This window comes from Balaenoptera ricei, chromosome 3 (genome assembly GCF_028023285.1).
Source record: "Balaenoptera ricei isolate mBalRic1 chromosome 3, mBalRic1.hap2, whole genome shotgun sequence".
Classification (NCBI taxonomy): Eukaryota; Metazoa; Chordata; class Mammalia; order Artiodactyla; family Balaenopteridae; genus Balaenoptera; species Balaenoptera ricei.
In genome coordinates, this window is record NC_082641.1 from 134,019,289 (window position 1) to 134,041,467 (window position 22,179).

At 45.4% G+C, this 22,179-nt stretch overlaps 1 protein-coding gene across 2 annotated transcripts in view; it reads left to right on the top strand.

The window, feature by feature from the left end:
• The window catches only part of CYFIP2 (cytoplasmic FMR1 interacting protein 2), a 135,554-nt gene that overhangs the window by 89,240 nt on the left and 24,135 nt on the right, over positions 1-22,179 (top strand). For both annotated transcript variants that reach the window (XM_059917585.1, XM_059917586.1), the window contains exons 24-26: positions 6,023-6,166; positions 7,698-7,788; positions 8,618-8,748. In XM_059917585.1, the coding sequence (XP_059773568.1) occupies positions 6,023-6,166; positions 7,698-7,788; positions 8,618-8,748 (366 nt within the window). The remainder of the gene's footprint in view (positions 1-6,022; positions 6,167-7,697; positions 7,789-8,617; positions 8,749-22,179) is intronic.

Sequence of the window (22,179 nt, forward strand, 5' to 3'; positions counted from 1 at the left end):
TGCCAGAGGAAACCAGCCAAGAGCGGGACCCCTGCTCCCTCCCTGAAGGTGGCAGTGAAGGGACAGTGAGAGAGCACACCTTGGTCCCAAAGCTGATTGGCGCCCAGGGGCTGAAGTCCCCAGGCTAGGTTCAAATCCTGACTCTGTGGCCTTGGACAAATTTTCTGACTTTCCTAGGCCTTGGTTAACTCTTCTGTGAAAGGCAAATATCAATACTACCCACCTGATAATGTTGTAGCAGTGAGACGAACCCATCTCTGTAGTGCTGAGCTTAGGAACAGTAGCCATTATTATTAAGAAGAAAATGTCCGTGAGTCGGAGCCATTTCCTGAGTTGGTCATAGCTTCATCCAGAGACTGTAAGGGACAAGGTTTGCACTCTGCATGATGCTTCCTTCCTTTTTTCTCCCCTTAAAACAGCTTTATTTTTTTTAATGTACATGCTCGTTGTACATAAAGAGTATCAGAAAGTTCAAAGACAGCAGTCAAAATCCTATGACTCAGAAATAACCACTGAGAACATTTCAATGCATGAGAAAATGTATTTTCTCATTTTACCCGTGGGGAACTCTTTGAGGTAGGCCGTCTTATCACCATTGTACAAAGGGAGAAACTGAGGCTCAGAGGGGTAACTTGACCAGTATCACAAAGCTAGGCTGTGGCAGAGCAGGGCCCTACGCTGAGGTCTGTCGGTCCAGAGCCCAAGCTCCTAGCCAGCTTCCTTGATGCACTGCCGTTCTGCTGGGTCGACCTTCAGTCATAGGTGGTCAGCAGTAGCTCTTTGCCTTGTGGTTGACTTGTCAGAGAGCTAGAGGCAGGACTTCGCAATTTGGTGGATTCCAGGGTGATAGGAACAGGCGAGGAATTAAAAGACCTCAGAGGAAACACCCAGCCACCCGAAGGTAGCCAGCAGAAGCAGGGAAAACATCAGCTACCTTTGGAGAAATTCAGTCAGCAAGTGTTTCCTCTTCTGGAGTTTGGAGTCCAAGTACCCCTGCCTAAGAGCTCTGTCACTTAGGGTTAGGGGTAATATTAAATGTAAAAAGCCTTTAGCAACTGGTCTAGTAACTGAAATTAGTATATGAGTGGAAACTTTAAAAATATCTCTAAGTAATTAACTTGTAGAGAGTCTATCATAAAACAGCCTTGCAAGTGATGTAGATTGTGGCACAAATCATTCCTTAAATTATACCAATAACTTCCCAATAATGTTTTGGTCTTTAGAGATTGTAGGTTTGGTCTTTTGTTTAGTGTCATCATCGGTATCTAAACATTGCCCTAGTGTGAGCCTTGATTCGACCTCAGAGGAATTCATCATACACACCAGGACTTCCCTGGTGTCCAGTGGTTAAGACTCTGCGCTTCCAATGCAAGGGGCACGGGTTCAATCCCCGGTCAGGGAACTAAGATCCCACACGTCTCACGGCGCGGCCAGAAACACACACACACACACACACACACACACTGTTTCGCCTTTAAAAAAATGTGCATCTGTGTCACACATTAATAATATGCTCCAATTCCTGAATCAGGATTATTTCTTGAGATCTCATAAAGGTATCTATTTTGTGCAGGATGGATTTAACCAAGCTTGATTTTAAGTGAGACATCCTAAACAGGGTACATAATTAGTTTCTAAAGGCAGACATTGATTGTAGCCTGAGTCAGCTAGCAGGATTGGTTCAGTATAAGAGATTTGTAGCAAGTTTCCAATGTCTCAAGTCATGTCGCATTCCTGTTTTTCTTTGCCAAACCTCAGAAAATGCCCCGGCTCCCATATTCCCACATTTTCTCAGTAGGGCCCAGCCTCCTATTGAGCCAGCAGGTCAGATGGGTGCCCTGCGTGGGTGTGTGTGCATGTACTTTCCAGCATGTGTATGTGTTTCCTCCTGCATGGGTGTGGTGTGTTTTTGGCGGGGGGAGTTGGGGAATAAGGGGAGCTTGCTCACTTAGAAGGAGGATTTGAATTCTGCTCATTTCATGCTGGTCCTTCCTGAGCTTGGACCATCAACTGAGGCCTGAATGGTCCAGACCAGAATCCAAGACTGATGGAGGAATGTCAACAAGAGGCCTCCTATGTGCATTGAGCGGGTCTGTAAGGGGTTTTTTTTTTAAAGCCCTGTGTGTGATACAGCAATTCCACAATTCTTCTCTGCCTAGAACTGGGGAGAGCTGCTGAACAGTTTCCACCTACCCAAATATATTTTTATTTGTGCTTGCCAGGAAGTGCTAAGGGAGACTTATATTAGAAACTCCTTGGATGGGAGTGCGGGTTAAGAAGACCGCTGAGAAGGATGAGCGCCCGGAGGACCACACTGGAGCTTGCACCTCAGAGGGCAGTTAATAACACATCTATTCCAACCCTCTATCCCAGGCAGGGCTCCCTTCTAACACCCCTATGTCATGTGTCTCCGTCCTTACCCAGCACAGTCTATTGTTGGACAGCTCCTATTTTTATAAAGTTCTAAATATTGAGCAAAATCTGCATTTTTGGGTATGTTCCGTCAGCTGGTCTCAGCTCTGCCCTCTATCACATCACTGTGTAGGATATACCGTGTTGTATGAAATTGTACCCCACAGATGTACTCTCCACATTCAGAGAATCATGACTATAGCCAAAGCTGCTGGGGGAAATTTGACCAGGAAAATTGACTGTATTTTCATAGTCTTTACTTACCAAATTACCAAAACGAAGGAATATGAAGGGCTGTCATTTCAGTGGGTGCTTCCAGCATGCCAGGCACCATGCTAAGTGCCGTATGTATGTCATCTCATTTAAACCTCCAACAACCCTACAGGAGTTGGTATTATTATCTTTACTTAGGGAAGACCAACGCTAAGAGAGTTTAAGTAATTTGCTCGAGATCATCTAGCTAGTAAATTGATGGAACTGGAATTTGAAATCAGGTGTGCCCACCCCAGTAAATAACTCTGGACTCGGACAAAGCAAGAAAATAAGTCAGAGAATCATACAGGGGGAAGAAAGTAGCTGATTGCTTTTTGTTCCCTCCAGGGATATCCATTGAAAGCTCCCTGCTGCTCAAAATTTCCTTTCACAGGGTATTTGAAAGAAGACAGAACATGCCCAGAGCTTTACTGGGTTCAGAGGAGAGGCTGCAGCACCTGGTGTGGGTGGGGAGTGAGGAGGCAGCTCTCTTGGGGGGTGAGTCCATGAGGGGCCCCTTGGGCTGTGAGCACAGCCCAGTCATCCTTCTCACATGCCTATGCAGGCTTAAGCTGCAGTCCTCTTTGGGAAGAAACTCAAATCATGTTTTTTAATCTTTGAAAGCAAATGTTGGGAAGTAAATTAGGCTATGATATAGCCCAGTGGGCTTTTTAATTTACTTTTGTTCTTGAGGTATAATCATAAGCAATAAAATGCACTGTCCTAGTTCAGGCTGCTATAACAAGAATACAGTAACTAGGTGGCTTAAACAGCAATGGTTTCTCGCAGTTCTAGAGGGTGGGAAGTCCAGGATCGAGGTGCCAGCAGATCCATTGTCTGTTGAGAGCCTACTTCCTGGTTTGCAGACAGCCTTCTTCTCATCGTATCCCACGCGATGGAGAAAAGAGACGTAGAGCTCTCTCATGTGTCTTCCTACAAGGGCACTAATCCCATTGATGAGTACTCCACCCCCATGACTTAATTACCTCCCAAAGGTCCCACCTCCTAATACCATCACAATAGGGGTTAAGATTTCAACATAAGAATTTGGGAGGGACACAACCATTCAGTCAATAACATGCACAGATCTTAAGTGTACATATACTTTCATGAATTTTGAAAAATGTATACATGTGTGTAGTCAAGAACCCAGTCAACATGTAGGGCATTTCCATCATCTAGAAAGTTCTCTCATGCTCCTTTCTGGTCACTCTCTTTCCCCCACCAGAGGTAAGCCATGGTGTATCTGGTGTTTGTTTTATACCCACCTCATCCTTGGAGAGGAAACAGGAGACTACAGAGTGGGCCTTTGATTACAGGGCCAGAACTAAGATGCACTCACTTGGGAGGTTGAGCACCTTGTACCATGTGTGCCCTAGCACCACCTCACTCACCTCTCCCTGGTCCCAGCCCGCTTTGGCAGGGTGGCCTGTTACAGAGACAGTGAAATGGTTTGCTCCGTACACAGAAAATTACATGGGCTGGCCCCATGGTCGACTAAATCAAACTCAACAATTCATATACTCCAGGATTTGCTGACCATCAACTCAGTGAACATCATGCTTTTAATCAGTTATATTTTCCCTCCTTACATAAACCACTGCTGCCCCATACCATTTAGAAATCTTTAGTAACTACCTGCAAGGTATCCCTCCCCCAGGCTCAGGCAAAGTTTTGCTGTGACGGCACACCAGTGTTGAGTGCAGAACGCTGCTTTCTCACATTCCAAGCCTCCCCATATATAGGCATTAGCTTACCAAGAGAACTGTTATTCAACCTGCTGGATGAGTGGGTGTTCTGATTCCTCACGAATTCTTGTTATTAGTGGGCACTCTAATTGTGTTCCTCGTGTATCCTCATTATTCAAGGGTACTATAATTGTGATGCTTGTTTTGTAAAGTTCAGAATAATTTGTGTATAGTAAAACGTACTTAAGGCAAAACCTAGACTGAACATAATTAAATCTTCCCTTGATGGCTCCAGAGTTGAGAATCTTGCAGAACTCCAAAAGCATCATTACAGTTCCTATTTGATTCATGTAGGATTTCTAATTAGCCAGCTTATAGAGAATTTCAGCTAATAGAATATCAGCTGTGGTCTTTCCATATTTGCATGTTCTGTGTACAAGATTTTTACAATTCCCGATAGGAAAACTATACTCAGAACTAAGGTTAGAAGTGAAGTTTTTTCCTAAAAAAAAAAAAAAAGGTTATGGTTTACATAATAATTCAGCTTCCAAAGTTCACCATTGTAGGTAGAGGTTAAGAAAATGGCCTTTAGAATCACACCCACCTGGGTTCAGATCAGGGTTCAGTTACCTATGAACTGTGTGACCTTGCGTAAGCTACTTACCACCCTGAGCCTCAGTTCCCTCATCTGTGAAATAGGGCCAAGAATTGTTTGGATCACGGATCACATACATTGGTTGTGTGGATTAAATGAAAATGCACTCGGAGGGCATCATGAAGCCTGGCATGAGGTGCTCCATAAGTGGCAGCATTTCAAAACAAAGTCAATGATAACCTTAGTGTATCACCAGCTAGGTGAGACCAATTCAGAGCCCTTTATTCTGGCCCTGTATTCTCAGACAGAAAGATCTTAAAGAGATCCCACTAATTCAGCGATGGCGTCTCATGGGGTCCAGAGGACCATGAAGGTGGACCCCAACCAGCACCCAATCAGAGCAGCTCTGCTTCTGTCTGTTTCATGTACTTGTTTCTGTGGCATCTTTGTTTTTTAATTGCTAATCGAAAAGCTACAGAACCACTGTTGTAATCCAACCCCCTTATTTCACAGGTGAAGAAACTGAGGCTCAAAAAGCCAACGTGATTTTCCCATGCACTCAGCAGAGGTCTCCTGCCTCCCAGGCCTCTTGGTTCCCAAGACGCCTCCCTGTGATAGATGGAGGCGCCTCAGAGTAGAAAGAAGGCAATGTTGAATCAGCTGTTGAGTTCTCACATGGTCTTTCCAGCCAGTTCCTAGTACTGAAAATGCCTCCCTAGAGAAAAGAAATCATTTGTTTTACCCTCATCTCATGGCTCAATTGTGAAAGTCCTGGTTTGTGTGTAGACAGTTGTGGGTAGCATGAGTCCTATTAAAAACATATTTACCTGGAGGCCCTTTCTCCTCTTGTTAGGGAACTGCTGCCCCATCTGATGACCTTCGCTCGATCCTGTGGTCACTGACCACCATTCTCTATGAGCAGCTTGCAAAATGTATTTATTCATAGGGGTCCCCAGTGAGAGAACAAGGATATCAAGTTTCTATCCTTTGTATGATTGAAACACCTCCTGCCAGGACTCACAGAATGTCCATTCAGTTCTCCGCCACTGACTTGGCCACATCCTCTGTTTTCCAGCCTCTCAACATTGCCTACAGCCACATCTACAGCTCCTATAGGAACTTCGTGGGACCCCCTCATTTCAAGACCATCTGCAGACTCCTGGGTTACCAGGGCATCGCTGTGGTCATGGAGGAACTGCTGAAGATTGTCAAGAGCTTGGTAAGGAAGGGGGCCTGGGACGGGCCAGTAGGGTTGAGAGGAATGAGGCTTGCTTTCACTTTTTACCTGGCCTGGAAAATCAAGTCACAGGCTCTTCAGCTCTGTCTGTAGGAATCACCCAGGGAATCCTTTGCCCTTATCCCCTGATTCCTCTTACCTATCACTCTGTAACATTTCAGTGCATCTTCTGACCTGTGGCTTTGACTCTCCTTTTCTGATGCTGAACTCACTCCTAGTACTTACTAACTGAACTCAGCAATCTTGATTTTGACTTTAAGGCCTACTAATGACTGCTCATACCCATCTCCTGTGCTGCATTATCTAATTTGAGCATGACAAATCCATGACACATGTGCTACCATTTTCCCTCCCATGCCCATGGCAGACATCTCTAATAAATCAACACGCTTCTCCCTCTTGGAATTTCTTGATGACTGGTGCTACCAATACTCTACTGGCTTCGAGGGAATTCCATGGACCTTTGCCACCATTCTATGTCCACCCCAAGTATGGCCATCTGAACCTTCATTTAATTCCCCAGGACACTGCTGCAGCAAGGCTGAAACATTTCAACAAATTTTCTTAAAATTTTGAGATGACAAAAGAGAAATAGATTCATGCATATCCATGTCAGGAATAGCAAACAGGATTCACCTCTTAACTCCAGTCCTCTGGTAGCAGCTGTATATAACCAGGGGTTGTTCCAGGTTGTGAAGCTAAATTTAAGAAGGAAGATGTGGTAATTGATTAAAGATGTCTGCCTGGGACACAGGAGGGATGAATGTGCCATGAATTTTCCACGCTTAAATTAGATATTGTCTCAGTCTTCATAGCTCCCTGGCCCCATTTCATTTTAGATCTTAGTTTGGATCTCACGTAAGTACTCCAACCCCAGGAGGGACCCCATGCCTAGAAATTGCCCTCCTTGAAGTCTGTAAGCCCAAGGTAACACTGAGAGCATTCCCTTTCCCGTCTTACAAAGGCCCATGTTTCCTTACAAAGGGCAAGGGGGCTGCCCCCCACCTTTAGGAGACAGCCTGCCTCCCAGGGAGCAGTGCCATACTATCTTAGGCAGCTCGGGCTGCTGTGACAAATATACCATTTGGCTTCACTGACAAATGTTTATTGCCCACAGTTCTGGAGGTTGGAAGTCCAAGATCACAGTGGCAACATGTGAGGACCGTCCTCCTACTTCACAGCCAGCTGGCTTCTCCTGTGTCCTCACATGGCAGAGCGAGAGAGATGTCTCTCTCTCCCCTCTCTTCTTATAAGGGCATTAATCCCATCATGGGGGCTCCACCCTCGTGACCTAATTTCTTCCCAAAGGCCCCATCTCCAAATACCATCACACTGGGGATTAGGGTTTCAACATATGAATTTGGGGGGAATACAAATATTCAGTCCATAGCACTTACCCACGGGTCTCAACAGAACCTCCATATGCCCCAGTAGCCCAGCGTTCAGCCCCAAGATACACATATGCAGCAGCGGTGGATTATATTTCACTCATCTTGTACCCTTCCTTTGTCAGCTCCAAGGGACCATTCTCCAATATGTGAAAACACTGATCGAGGTCATGCCCAAGATATGCCGCCTGCCCCGGCATGAGTACGGCTCCCCAGGTTGGTGACCAGGAGAACCAGGGGAGGGGTGTGGTGATAGGAAAATAGTCCAGACCCATCCCACTGTGGAAGGAGAGTCTGGCCATCTACCTTGAAGTATTTGCTTCTCTAACACGGCAGCAAGCTGTCAGAGCACTGGCTCTGCACCCTACCTCTGCCACTAAATCACCTTGGACCATTTTTAATCCCCCTGAGTGATAGTATCCTCTTCCATCAGTGAAAGTAAATGATGCCCACTGGGCCTGCTTCACAGCACTGCCCGGAAGCTGGAAGAGGTCCACAGGTGAGAGAACAGTTAAATCATGAACAGCGAGGTATAGCTGTAAAGGTCTTCCTTAGCTCAGCACGTCTACATTCCTTCCTCCATGTGTCTATTTGAAAGAGGCCAGTGCCCCAGGTGTGGCATAAAGTGACATTTCTAAGGTAAGTCAGGAAATAGGAGTTTTTGGCACTCAGCCTCTGGGCAGAGAAATAAGTCTTTCCTTTCCTAATAGTGAAGGCACATGGACTGAATTTAGGGCCTGAGGGGTGGGGAAAGGTGGAGACTATAAGTTTGGCACCAGGGGTTTTTTTTCTGAATACCAAGATGTCCGTCACTGGGTCAGTGTGAATCAGAGTAGGAAAGGGCTGGGGCCGAAAGCTCTAGATTTCATTCCTAGCTGCGCCACTTAGCTGTGTGAGTGTGGACGTGCCACTTACCCTCTCTGAGCCTCATTTGAAAATGGGGGTAGTTGTGCCTAGTCCGTGGTATCGTTACGAGTATTACATGAGATCCTGCAGGGAGTGATTAGCACGAACCTCCAGCTGACCACCCCCCTGCATCTCCCAGGGATCCTGGAGTTCTTCCACCACCAGCTGAAGGACATCATCGAGTACGCAGAGCTCAAAACCGACGTGTTCCAGAGTCTGAGGGAGGTGGGAAACGCCATCCTGTTCTGCCTGCTTATCGAGCAAGCTCTGGTGAGTCCTGAACCCTGAGGGACTGGCACGTCTCCAGGCTGGAAGGGACCCCCCCCCACCCCAACCTCAACAGATGCCCGAGGCCCCTCTAGCGCACCCCGCCCAGGAGCCCTGCAGCTTAGTTCTGTGCTCTTCCAGGGCGGGCACACGCTCCTCTCCATTCCATTCAGACCACTCCGACCATTCGGACACTGGGGAGAAGCAGGCCCTGGAGTCAGACAGGCCTGGGTTCCATCCCAGACCCCCTCCGCTAGCGGCAGGGCCTCAGCGGTCCATCGGAGCCTGGGTTTTCCATTCACTCCCTAGACACATGGTAACTCCTGGCTGCCACGGTCTGGGCACTGCACTGGGGGATGCAGCGGTAGCCGGGCCCCGCCCCGTGTCCTGGATGGTGGAGGGCAGACCTGCACTGAACGAGTGTTTACACAGAAACAGTGTGTTTACTGTCCCAGCAAGTGCTGCGAGGGATGAGTGCCAGGTCCGGTCCGATGGGAACCTAAAACCTGGTGTGGTCTGGAGGGCGAGGGAGGACTTCTCTGAGGAGATGACCAGGAATTGGCCTGGTGGAGAACTAGAGACAGCTGTTTCAGGCTAAGGGAAGGGCCTGTAGTGTTGTCTCCTTTTGTTGTGATGGAAGACAGTGATTCTACCCTGCAGGGCAGTTTAAGGCTGAAAGGAGATAAGGCATGTAAAGTGAGTACAGTAAGAACCAACTAATTGGTCGGAGTTATCCTCATGGGCAAAAGCACGAGTGCCTGTGCTTCCACCTCTCGGGACCACACACAACCAGCGCTCTCTTTTCCACCGGGCCAGCCCTCATGGCTTATTCACAGAGGCTGCGTTCTCCACACACTCCCAGCGCTCTCCGCTTTGCTCTGGTCCCGTGAGGCGTCCACAGGTGGGCCCAGCCCTCCAGGCGCGGGGTGACTGGTACAGCCGGCGCAGTGGAAGGTAATGCAGAGGGGTGTTGCGTGATCTTCAGGACGTGGCAGGAGCATCTTTCAGCATCCATTCCTGCCTTCCTCTGTCTGCACACACATTCAGCAAAAGGGTATTGAGAGCCTGCTCGTTGCCAGGTGCAGTCCTAAGTGGTGCGTAAGTGGCCATGAATAAGAGAGACAAATTATTACCGTTTTTATTCTGGAGAGGGAGGCGACTGAAGCAGTAAACAACCAGAGACATGAATGCAGATGGTACGTGCTGTGAAAGAATAAACAGAGAAACAGGACAGATAGAGAGTCACGGGTGCCAGGAAGGCTGTGTTGTTTTTGGAGAGGATGGAGCTTGAGGTCTTTCAGAAATGGAGAGAACCCTGGAGTGAGCTGCAGTGAAGAGGTGATGTCGCCCAGGTGGGGGCTGAGGTGGGAGAGGTGGGTGGCCTCAGTCCTGGGCCGCGTGGGCCCCGCGGGAAACCTTAGGATGCTGTGAGATGGAGAGTGGGGGTCTGATTTACTTTTGTAAAGGCCCTTTACCTGTTGGGAGAAGAAGCAGCTGGAAGGTGAGTGAAGGGCAAGGCTGTTTGTAATTGTTCAGTCCAGGGCTCGTCTTGGAGGCAGGAGGCACAGGGAGAAGGGCAGGAAAGGGAAGGAATTTGGAAGGAGGTGGAACAAAGGTAGAGAGAGGTGGGAAGGAAGCAGTAAGAGCAAGATCTCAGAATAAGAGCCCAAGAGGGTTCCTGCCTCGAACCGAGAGAGCTGCGGCGAGCCAGCTCAGGGCACACCTCGGCATCCCCATCTCTGCAGCCAGGGATGTGGACCAGCTGCTCTCTCAGACCCTTCCCACCTGACGGTCTCTGAAACACAGCCTGATTTGCTCTTCTTCTGTGGGGAGTAATAGCCTCTCTGTGCCCCTTTAGATGGACTCTCGAGACAGCTAAGTGTTCCTCTTCGCGCTAACAGGTTTTTAACGTGGTTCAGTGGGCCTGGTTGCTATGGCAACGTAGCCGTCAGAAGTCACAGGGATAAGATACATAGGCGAAACCGCTCAAGGCCACGGGAAGAGGAGCACCAGGAGACGTGGAGGTGGGGGAGGGCGGGTCCCTGAGGCCTCAGTTCCTAGTGTCTCTCGTCAGCGCCGCCTTTCATGAGGAGCATCAGTTAGCTTCCCCTGTGTAGACCCCAAGAGGCAGACTGTGGATGAGGCTACAAGGAAAGGAAAATTCTGTCTCAGGCATCCCTGCCTGGGTGGTCAGTTGCGTATACCGCGGAGGACAACAGGACACTCACATCAAAGACCTTCAGAGCTGAGAGAGACTCCAACAGTATATGTGTCCCAACCCCCTCTATGCATAAGTGAGGAAGTGGAGAACCAGAGAGGGCACAACTTGCCTGAGGTCACACAGCACATCAGCAGCAGAGGTGAAGGAACAAAAGCGAAGGTTTCTGGTACTGATCCCAGTCCTTGGGGGGATGGGGGTGGGGAGGGGACATAGAGAGAATCAGGGCTCCCCGAAGCTGTGCGCTCTGCTTTCTACTTAGACATCTGGGGAAATTCCCAAGCTAAGACAGTGCTTTCCGAGATTAGAATGAGGCAGGAGCTTTTTAATTTATGGAGCTGGAATTAAATATTCAAATGACATGTTGATTGTTCTCATTAAATAGGAGGACTAATAACAAAAAAACGAAAGGAAGAGGGGAGGGAGGGAGGAAGGAGATACTCTTAATATATGTCTGTAGAGGAAGGGCGATTTAAACTGGAACATCTGTGCTCTGGAGGACTGTGTAACAGTCAAAAAGAATAAAATATGAAAGTGCCTTGGCACATACAACATAGAAAATGGTGAAAGACATAATATTGAGTGGAAAAAAAGTGAGTTCCAACACAAGATGCACATTATGATGCCATAAAGTAAAATAAACAAAATAAAGCTCACAAAATAACCCTGCATTGGAAAAAAAATCTAGGAAAATCATCCCAAATAATTCAGTCATTTTTCTCTAGGTATCAGAGAGGGAGCTAGGATTAGAGGTCAACAGGGACTTTTGCCTTATCTGGAATGTCAACTTTTTTACAAGGGAAATAAATTCATGGTTATCACTGAACTAAAAATTAATTTAAAAAATACGAGTAGTATATCATAGTTTCAGAAAAACTGGAAGGACTCTGAAAAGTACAAAGTAAGAAGCCTTTTGCCCACGCGTGTTGTCTTTTTCTAATGTTTGCAGGGTTCTGTCCTGTTGTGGGTTCCATATCAGTATATATGCTATAAATACCTTCTCTTACTCTGTGGCTTGCCCTTTTTTTTTTTTAACAGATTATTAATATATCATTGATTTCTGGATGGAGAGAATATAAATTGAAAAGATTGATTGTCTGGACAAAGATGTATTTTCTTCTTTAAGTTCGGTGCTTATAAAAAATTCAGGGTGCAATATCAGTACCGAAAAACATGTATATACCTATGGGATGGGTTGTTTGTTTACTTGGTGTTTTTAATGAAGGTCTAACAGGCGTACAGTAATACAGTTGACCCTTGAACAACATGGGGGTTAGAGGTGCCTACCCTCTGCATAGCCGAAAATCTGTGTGTAACTTTACAGTCGGCCCTCCATATCTGCCGTTCCATATCCCTGGTTCCAATGTGCAGATTCAACCAGCCACGGGTCTTGTAGTACTGCAGTGTTTACTATTGAAAAATATCCATGAATAAGTGGACCCACACAGTTCAAACCCATGTGTTCAAGGGTCAACTGCGTATGGGGTATGCAGTTTTCTCACTGCATAGACTAGTTGAATCATCCACTTTACTGTGGATGGATGTTTGGATTGTTTACAGCTTGATACCATTATGAGTAAAGATACTATGAATGTTCTTATACATTTCTTTTGGTGGATGTACGCTCTCATTTTTGTTGGGTAAATACCTAGTAGTGGAATGGCTGGATCGATGTGTAGACATATGTTTAGCTTCAGTAGATACTACCAAACAGCTCTACGAGGTGTTTGTACCAGTATATACTCCCGTTCAGCAATGCATGAGAGTGTTTTTTCTTCACATCCTGATGACCGGTTGGATTTGTCTTGTCTTTTCAGTCGTCATAGCCGTTCTGGTGGATATGTTGTGATATCTCACTCTGGTTTTGATTTCCCTGATGACTAATGATGCTGAGCTTCTTTCCCTATGGCATTCCCATTTGGACAGCCTCTCTTGTGAAATGTTGTTCAATATTTTTGCCTATTTATTACTGAGTTATCTTTTCCTTATTGATTGGTAGACATGATTTATATATTATAGATACATATATTACAAATATATTTCTGTGGCATGTCTTCTGACGAGCAGAAGTTCTTAAGGTTTATTGTATTTACCTTTTCTTTTTTCCTGTATGATTGATGCTCTTGTGACTTGTTCAAACAAGTGTCCCCTACTCTTAAGTCATGAAGATATGTTATCTTGTAAGAGTTTTAGAGTTCAGCCTTTCCAGGCGTAACAGACCTTTAAGTCTATTATTCACCTGGAATTGATGTTTGTGTTGAGTGAGAGGTAGAAATTCAATTTCATTTCTTTCCAAGTTGTCTCCACACGACTGATTGAAAAGCCCTGTTTCTCCCCACTGTGCACAGTGGTAGTGCTGTGTCTGTCATTTATCAAGTGTCCACAAAGGGCCGGTCATGGCAGGCTTTTAATAGATACTTGTTGAATCGAATCTGAAATGGACCATATTTGTTAGATATCTATTTATAAGGCCGTTGTGTTTTTAAAGGAAACTCTGTTCCTAATGACTAGAATTTCCTCTAGTATCTTTTACCCTGAGAAATCATAAGGGAAATATTCCACAATCACCAAGTTTTTGTTCAAATTTTGTGTGGTTTTCAAGCCATCAGCGCATTGTTTGTTATGCCAGCACACACCAGGAGAGGGCCCTATTCGTTCACGGGAGCAAGGGAGGGCCTGAGTCCCTGCGGAGACGGCCCTTCCGTCTGCAGGGCCTCCCACGCAGGACTTGAGAATGTTCCCTGCTTTTGGGCCTGTTGTTTATTTATTTTCTCCTCCTTATAGCAGAGTGAGCCATGGTTATAGTGGTCGGTCATGAGAGCATGACTTATCTTTACAGGACGTGAGGACAGTTCAGGCCCAAACTCACAGAACTGAACGCTGGTCAGATGTGGGAGAGCTGTCAGAGGCCATCCAGGGCGGGTGTCTCTACATCAGCACCACTGACATTTGGGGCCAGGTACTCCGTAGTGGTGGGGCATGTCCTGCGCGTGGCAAGGTGCTGAACAGCATCTCTGGGCTCTGCCCCATGGATACCAGTAGTACCTCCCCAGTTATGATAACCAAAAATGTCTCCAGATACTGCCTAATATTCCTTTGGAGGACAAAACCTCCCCCGTTGAGTACCACTGATCTGGTGCAATCCCAGTTCCACATTTAGCAGATAGGAAACTGAGTCCCGGAGAGGGAGATAACCTTTTCAGAGCTACAGCTACTCAGCTAGTGCAGGAGTTGAGACAAGAACCCAAGATCCTCACGATTCACATACTCAGGGCCAGAGAGCTGCTCTCCTGAGCTTTGCAGATTGCTCTGTTGGCTTTTGTTTCTATTTTTGTTTCAGTTCCAGCTCCATGTCTGACCCCTCTATCTCCTGCTTCCACTTTATAGTCCCTTTTCTTTCATTTTGCTTTTCTTATTGCATCAGTGAAATAAATTCGTGGCTAGAAAACAGAGAGGTGCAGAAAGAAGAAAACAAAAAGCACAGTGCCGCACCAAGATAACCACTGTTCACATTCCAGTGTGTTTACGTGCCAACATATTAATTTTCCACGTATACATACATATGTGTGTGTGTGTGTGTTTTACTTTGTTTAGCTGGAAAAGTAACAGTCACCAAGCTGAGAAGAGTGATTACCTCTGTGGGGTCTGAGGGAGGCAGGGAGGGACAGGGGTTAGGAATCTTCTACCTTTACTCTGCACTCTAAATTATTGTTTGAATTTAGTGCAGTAAGCCTTTATTGCTTTTTTTTTCCCTTAAGAGGAAATACTCCCGCGCTTAACAAATGTTCACACTCCCTGTCGCATGGGAAGTTAAAGCAAAAGCCCACCCTCTACCACCCACCTCAGACTCTCACTCCATATTCCACCTATACTTGATCCAGGGTTATTTTGCTCCTCACCCTGAGAAAAGATGCCCCCAGTTACACAGAACACGAATTCTGTCCCCACACCCAGGCACCATCAAGTGGCTCCCCTCGGCCTGACTGTATGAGTGGTTCCTCCAGCCCAAACCCAGAACCCAGTGTTTTTCTCAATTGGAAACGAGCCAGGATTGGTGGGAAGGAGGCATCTTGACTCCCAGTAATACCTTTCCTTTCCGTGGCTTTACAGTTTTTAAATATATTTACATCCTTTCAGACCTGTCATAATCTGGGAAACACACCTGTGAGGTACATCAGCACATCAGATTCCTGGCAAAAATGGTCTGTCGGTAAGAGTCTTTGGTTCTTCAGACATGACTGAGGCCCCCAACAGGCCAGGCAGTGTGTGGGACTCCGGGGCTCACCGATCACTGGACACCGTCACTTCCCGGACGGCACTGTTCACCGTCTACACCCTCTGTCTTTCAATATGGAGGGCTAGCCCTCCGGGGCTTGGGCAGGATGATCTCAGGGCCTTTAACTATTTACTTACTAAAAAAACAGGAAATAAATTCAGCCCTCCTGTTTATTAACACAGTGCTCGACAGTGACAGCCGTCTAGAGTTGGTCAAATAAATACGTGCTAGTTGAGGTGTTTGCTCAGATTTTACTAATGAAAGTGTGTGGTCAAAAAAGTTTGAAGAGTGACCAGCCTATTTCAGAACAACTGAGTGAAAAGTGGCATCAAACAAGCGCTGATCTGTGGAACATAGAGGAGGGGTGGGGGGTGATAGGAAAGATTTCCCAGGTGAGGGTCCTTTTTGCATCCTCAGCCCCAAATACGGAGCTCATTAATTATAGTCTCAATGAATGGGGGCAGGAACATGTCATCTCCGTCCTAGATGATGAGTAGAGAGAGACATGCCTGTTGGTCCTCTAAAATCTTCAAGATACCGCCATTCAGTGGGCGACAGAGGCGGTCAGTCACCTTCGTCCAAAGCCACCTCTGTCTTTGGAATATGCTATGCTGATGTCATTAACCTTGGCGGTAGTTGCCATAAAATCAGAGCCTTGGTTGCTCCCTTCTGTACTGATGACTTTTCTATGACGAGACCCCAGTGGATAGAATGCCTCGAAGCCGAGGGTTCGGGGGTCGTTTGGTACAGTTTGCTCTACTAAGTGTTACAGATCTTCACACACCCAGGAGGTAGTGTAATGGTCTCATTAAAATCACTCAAACTCCTAAAATATCCTGATGTCTGAGCCCCATCCCACTCCAAGGAAAACAAAATTTTCGCCAGTGGGGCCCTGGCTGAAATGCCTAAAAGCTCCACATTTGATTGTAATGTGCAGCCAGGGTGGAGAGCCCCTGTTCTAGAAGGCGTCTTCTGAACTAGTATTGCCAAAGCTTAGTCGTTGACGTGTTGTCGTCACAATTCTTGCCATACCTGCAGACCACTGGTCCTATTTGTATTTAAAGTAACTTTTTACCTTAAACTTATTTTAAAAGGAAACTTCGTATCACTTCCATTTTTTAAAAAAAAAGTATTCTCTTGCTGTCATTAGAAAGCAACCAGAATAATAAATTCCATCAAAACAAAACATGATGATATAATTCCTGTTGCTGTGTGCCTAGGCCCTGAGCTTGAGGCCTGCACTCTCTCTCTCTCTCTCTGTTAAAAACAGAGATCAGCAAGTGTTACAGAAGTAGTAAGACCTGCTGGTTCCAAGTGGAGACTTTCTCATTAAACTTGTGAGAAAGATTAATAGGAAACTAAAAAGGGAAAAATGTTATCGCTGTGACTCAGTATTATGAAATTCCATTGCACTGTACCCGCATTTCCCACCCTTTGGAAAATGCCAACCTTGGATGACATTGACATGCATTTGAGGGAAGGAAAAGCTACTTTCGAGGTCAGTTTCTTGGCTGTAGATCTTTCCTAGTTGACCAGACATGATTCTGATCCAGAATAATAATTCATTTTCCCCTTGACAATTCGGGGGGTGGGGTGGAGGTGAGACATAGTAAGTAATATATAGCGTTATTCAAGTGAGGCACAGATCAGTGGGGAAAGACCACACACACACACACACACACACACACGAAATTAAATTACTGATTTATTCAGCCAGGGCTACAGAGAGCTCCTGGAAGTGAGGGGCCCACGGAGCAGGAACAGACGGAGAATGCCTCAAGTGAACTTTCCACTGCACCTGGAGTCCCCACTGAGGGGCTGGAAGCTGCAGCTCGTACTTTCTGTGCAAAGGAGGGTCGTGGTGGATGTGGGAAGCCTCATTTCATGACTGTTCCACATGCCCTGTATCCTTGGGGCTTAACATCAGTACGAAGGAAACACTGACACTGACATCTATGTGCATCCATATAAGGGAATGTTTAGACCGCTGGGCTCTCTGGTCAGGCTCTGTCCCCCGCCACCCCCTTCCTGCGGGAAAGCCAGGGTGGGGATTCCTGTGGGGTGCCCCACCTCCAGTTTTCCAGCTCATTTCTCCACGCTCACTTGACAGAGACAAGAAAAAAAAAAAAGAAGTGTTAGCGTTATTGTCTTTGTTGCCTCAAGACTCAGAATGTTATTTAAGAAAATACTGTTTTGAGAATGGTTTGATGATTCCCCTTAGGAAATCAGCTAAAACTGGTATGTAGTCATTCACCCAGAAACAGAGCCTAAAGGTAGAGCCTAATGCTGTTCTACAGGAATCTGACACGCGTAGGATCACACCGACCCTGTTTTTTTAAATATGTATCCTGAATCTTTATGGTTATCTGTTAACCAAGAGAAGTCAAATGCCCAGTTAGCCCCCTAGAGTGAGTGAGTTGGGAACATGAAGTTTTGTGGTATTTCATGGAAATCCCTAATAGTTCATCATTTTTAAATTAAGTAAGATTCAAAAGGAAAATTTTAAGACTGAAAGCAATACAAAAATAAAATACCCCTTGAATTTTTATGTGGGTTCCTTACAATACAGTATTTTTGCATCCTGACTTCAAAAATCTCTTCATGTTTACTTGCTCTGTTGACAGAGAGCAATTTTAGCTCTTACTAATCATCTAACGACTACTACTCTCAGAATCGTAATATGTTAGGGGTTGTCCTAAGCAATAGTAATAGTAAGTGGCACTTGGTAAGTGTAGCAATTGTCACCCATTAGCTCCTCCCAGGGAGGACCCTGTGTACTGAAGCAGGAGCACACAGCAGTTCCCAAACGAGGGAATCACTGGAATACTTTTTGGTAGACAAATTGCTCCGTCTTCACACTTTAGAAAACTCATCATGGTTGGATCCTAGATCCCTTGAAAAAAGGCTATAAAAGAAACAGCTTAAGAGCAACCAGGAAATGTTAGTATGTTATATGATATCAAGAACTTTTTAATGTAGGTGATCATAATATTGAGGTTACGTAGGCGGATGTCCTTGTTTTCAGGAATTGCATGCTGAAGTATTTAAGGCTGAGTGATGCAATGGCTTCAACTTACTTTCAGATGATTCAGTAAATCAGAGAGAGTCAAAGCAGATATGGCAAAATATTCATTGGGACTCTACGTCAAGAGTATAAGGATGTTCATTGTTCTTTCAAATATTTTGTATGTCTAACATTTTTCGTAACACAAACTTGGGTGTGTGAAGGAAACTGAATCATGGAATATGGAAAGTTAAGACGAAAAAGGGTCACATGATGTATAAAGAGGAAGAAAAGTTATGAGGGCTTTTGTTTTTTTTTCAGCTACTTGTGCTAGTTGGTGGGACTTACTCTTGGTAACATATGCCCCAGAGCTACTTCTGACCTCATTTTTTAAATTTATAGAGACATCTGCTAGTGCTGAACTCAGCCACGAGTCTCATGCTGCCCATCTGTTTGATTTGTGAGCAGGAAATAGCAGTTCAGGATCATAGAAAGCCAAAGCTGGGGAAGCTGGCCAGCCCAAATTAGAAAGAGGCCACTCGGGTTTGTGAGTACCCCTGGGAGAGCACGGAGGACACCACTGTCGGCTGCCCTCCTCCCAGGGGCCCGTGGTAGGGAGACTTTCCCTCTGCTTCTAGGTCTTTGAGAGAAAAGAAAACAGTAATGCCTTCTCCCTGTACTCAACTTAAGAGACATGTTTTCATCCAGCTTCTTTGAGGGTCACTGCCTTTCCATTCTTGCTCTGGGTGGAATTTACTAGTAGGTAAAGCATTAGGGGATAAAAGACAGAGCTGATTTGCCCATGTAGCAGCAAAAAGGATCTTCATACCATTGTAAATCAGATCATGCAACTCTCCAGCTTAAAACTGACAGGTGGCTTCTCATTGTACTTAAAAATCTTTTCTTTTAATTTATTTCATTCAAGTATAGTTGGTGTATAATGTTTTGTTAATTTCTACTGTCATTGTACTTAAAATTCTAACTCCCAACTTTGGCCTGTGAGGCCCAGATTATTCAGCTGTACCTTCTCCTCCGACTCCATCTTTTATTAGCACTCTCTCCCTGGCTGCATGATCCAGCTACATCAAGCACACGGCCGACTTTGAAGGTCAGACTAGAGATAAGGAATCTGAGGTACCCTGAAGATCTGCACCAGGACCAAGGCTGAATCTTACTATCCTTGGCTTCTACCCTATTGCTTGCTCACATTTACCCCTTTGGCATTATAATTCAAGGGGCACCAAGAGCACCCCCAAAACAAAAGCATCTCTTCTGCTTTCTATCACAATATATGAAATTCTCCTATTAGAGACTTAATTTGTTGATTTGAAATGTTATCTGATCTTTAGAAGCCCCGCTAAAATACAAAGTCTGCTGAGACTGTTTGGGAGAAAGATAATGCTGTGCAAGCCAGTTCATTAGTGGGTATTCATTTATCACATAGTTGTGTTTTTTTAAATTTTTATTTATTTTATTTATTTATTTTTGGCTGCATTGGGTCTTCATTGCCACGCGTGGGCTTTCTCTAGTTGTGGCGAGCGGGAAGCTACTCTTCATTGTGGTGCACAGTCTTCTCATTGCGGTGGCTTCTCTTGTTGCGGAGCACGGGCTCTAGGCACACGGGCTTCAGTAGTTATGGCACACGGGCTCAGTAGTTGTGGCTCGCGGGTGCTAGAGCACAGGCTCAGTAGTTGTGGCGTATGGGCTTAGCTGCTCCGCGGCATGTGGGATCTTCCCGGACCAGGGCTCGAACCCATGTCCCCTGCACTAGCAGGAGGATTCTTAACCACTGCGCCACCAGGGAAGTCCATCAAATAGTTTTGAGGAGTAGGAAGATCACTCAGGAAAGGGTGTGGGGGAACTAAAAGATCTCCAGGCAAAAACAAAAACAAACCAAAGAAAAACATTGAAGTAGAAACTCTGTGCTGTGCTTGGTAAGATGTTGATAGTATACACTAAGTGATAGAAATAGATTACAGAAGAATAATTTATATTCCATTCTTATTTAAAATATATGCTTAAATGTTTTATGCATGGAAAGACCTGGCAGGATAAACCCCAAAAGGTTATCAGTGATGACCCCTGGATGATGGGGTTATACATTTTTCGTTTTATAAACAAAAATGTATCTGCATCTTCTATTTTTTCAAAAATAGCCAGAAAGAAAGGGGCTAGAGTGACAGTTTTTTTTTTTTTTTTTTTTTATAAATTTATTTATTTTGGCTGCATTGGGTCTTCATTGCTGCGCACAGGCTTTCTCTAGTTGCGGCAAGCGGGGGCTACTCTTCGTTGCGCTGCGCAGGCTTCTCATTGCGGTGGCTTCTCTTGTTGCGGAGCACAGGCTCTAGGCGTGCGGGCTCGGTAGTTGTGGCTCGCGGGCTCTAGAGCGCAGGCTCAGTAGTTGTGGTGCACGGGCTTAGTTTCTCCGCGGCATGTGGGATCTTCCCGGACCAGGGCTCAAACCCGTGTCCCCTGCATTAGCAGGCGGATTCTTAACCACTGCGCCACCGGGGAAGTCCCTAGAGTAACAGTTTTAAAAATATATCTAACACATTGCATGGTGACTGTATTTAACAGCACTGTATTGTATACTTGAAAGATGCTAAGAGAGTAAATCTTAAATGTTCTCACCGCAACAATAAGAACAAAGATGGCAGTTGTATGAGGTGAAGAATGTATCAACTAACCTATCGCGGCAGTCATTTAGCAGTATATACGGGTATCAATCATCACGTCATACACCTTAAACTTACACAGTATTATATGTCAATGATCTCAGTATATCTGGGAAAAAAAGCTATGTCCAGTAAATTAATAGATTTTCAAAGGATGGTCTTTTCCTAGAGGCTGAATTAAATATTGGTTGCATTTCCAGAAGAAAATGACAAATGTCAAGTCAAATAACACATGTAAAGTGATTAAAATGTTGTTGTTGTTGATGGGCCTTAGAAGTCAGGGATAACAAATTTGTAGCTTGAGTGCCATTGCCCCTATTATACCCAAGGCAGATATTAATAATCCATCCTGCTGAGCCCAAGTATGATGTCAGAATCCTCTCTAGAAGCAGCCACTGCCTCTCAGTCATGGTTGGTACATGAGATGACCCCAGGGCCATCACTAGCACATATGTTGCCTTCAGGCAAATCATGAAGAGGTATCCTTTCTCAAGATCTTCCATATCCTTCTTTTGAAATATTTTCATAATATATTGATGTTTTTATGGAACAAAATGCATCTGCTGGAAAATCATTATAAACAATCGATCTCTGATGTCTATGATATGTTTGGCACCCCCTAGGATGGGATGCCCTTGAACAATACACTATCTGCATAAACCATTCACAGCAGCCCTGGGTGATACTTTTTTGTCATCTCTGCTAGAGATGCCCCCCCCCAAAAAAAATAAACAAATCTTTATCTCCCAAAAAAAGGAGTGGTCTGAGACCCCTGGAAACTGCTCCATTGTCCTGACATTCTATCACTGGAGTTTGTCCTACTTTGGTATCTGGGAGGCAACTGAAGTACCTACTTCCTCTTGGTCAGATGTACAGTCCATATAGCAATGCAATACGGCAAGACATAGGACGCTAACGAGGTATTATTAACCAGTCAGCTGTTTCTGTTTCAGGGCAGTAAGATGGAAGGAAGACTGTGGGTCTTTGTTCCAATTAAAACTCAGACTTAATTCCATTTTTTTCCCAGTCCACGAATTTGCTAATTTCACATTCCAGTGATTTGCATTGAACATAGTTCCCTGGGGCCTTTGCTGTTGCATTGGCCATATTGCAGGCCCAGCCTCTCCCTCCCAACACCCAACATTTGGGGTGTGCAGTCCAGTGGTTCTGAAGAGGTGTTCTGGGTGGCATGGTCCTCTGGGCTTCATGATGAGTAAGGGGAACTCAGATGTTGAGGACATCTTCCACCCAGCAGGTTCTA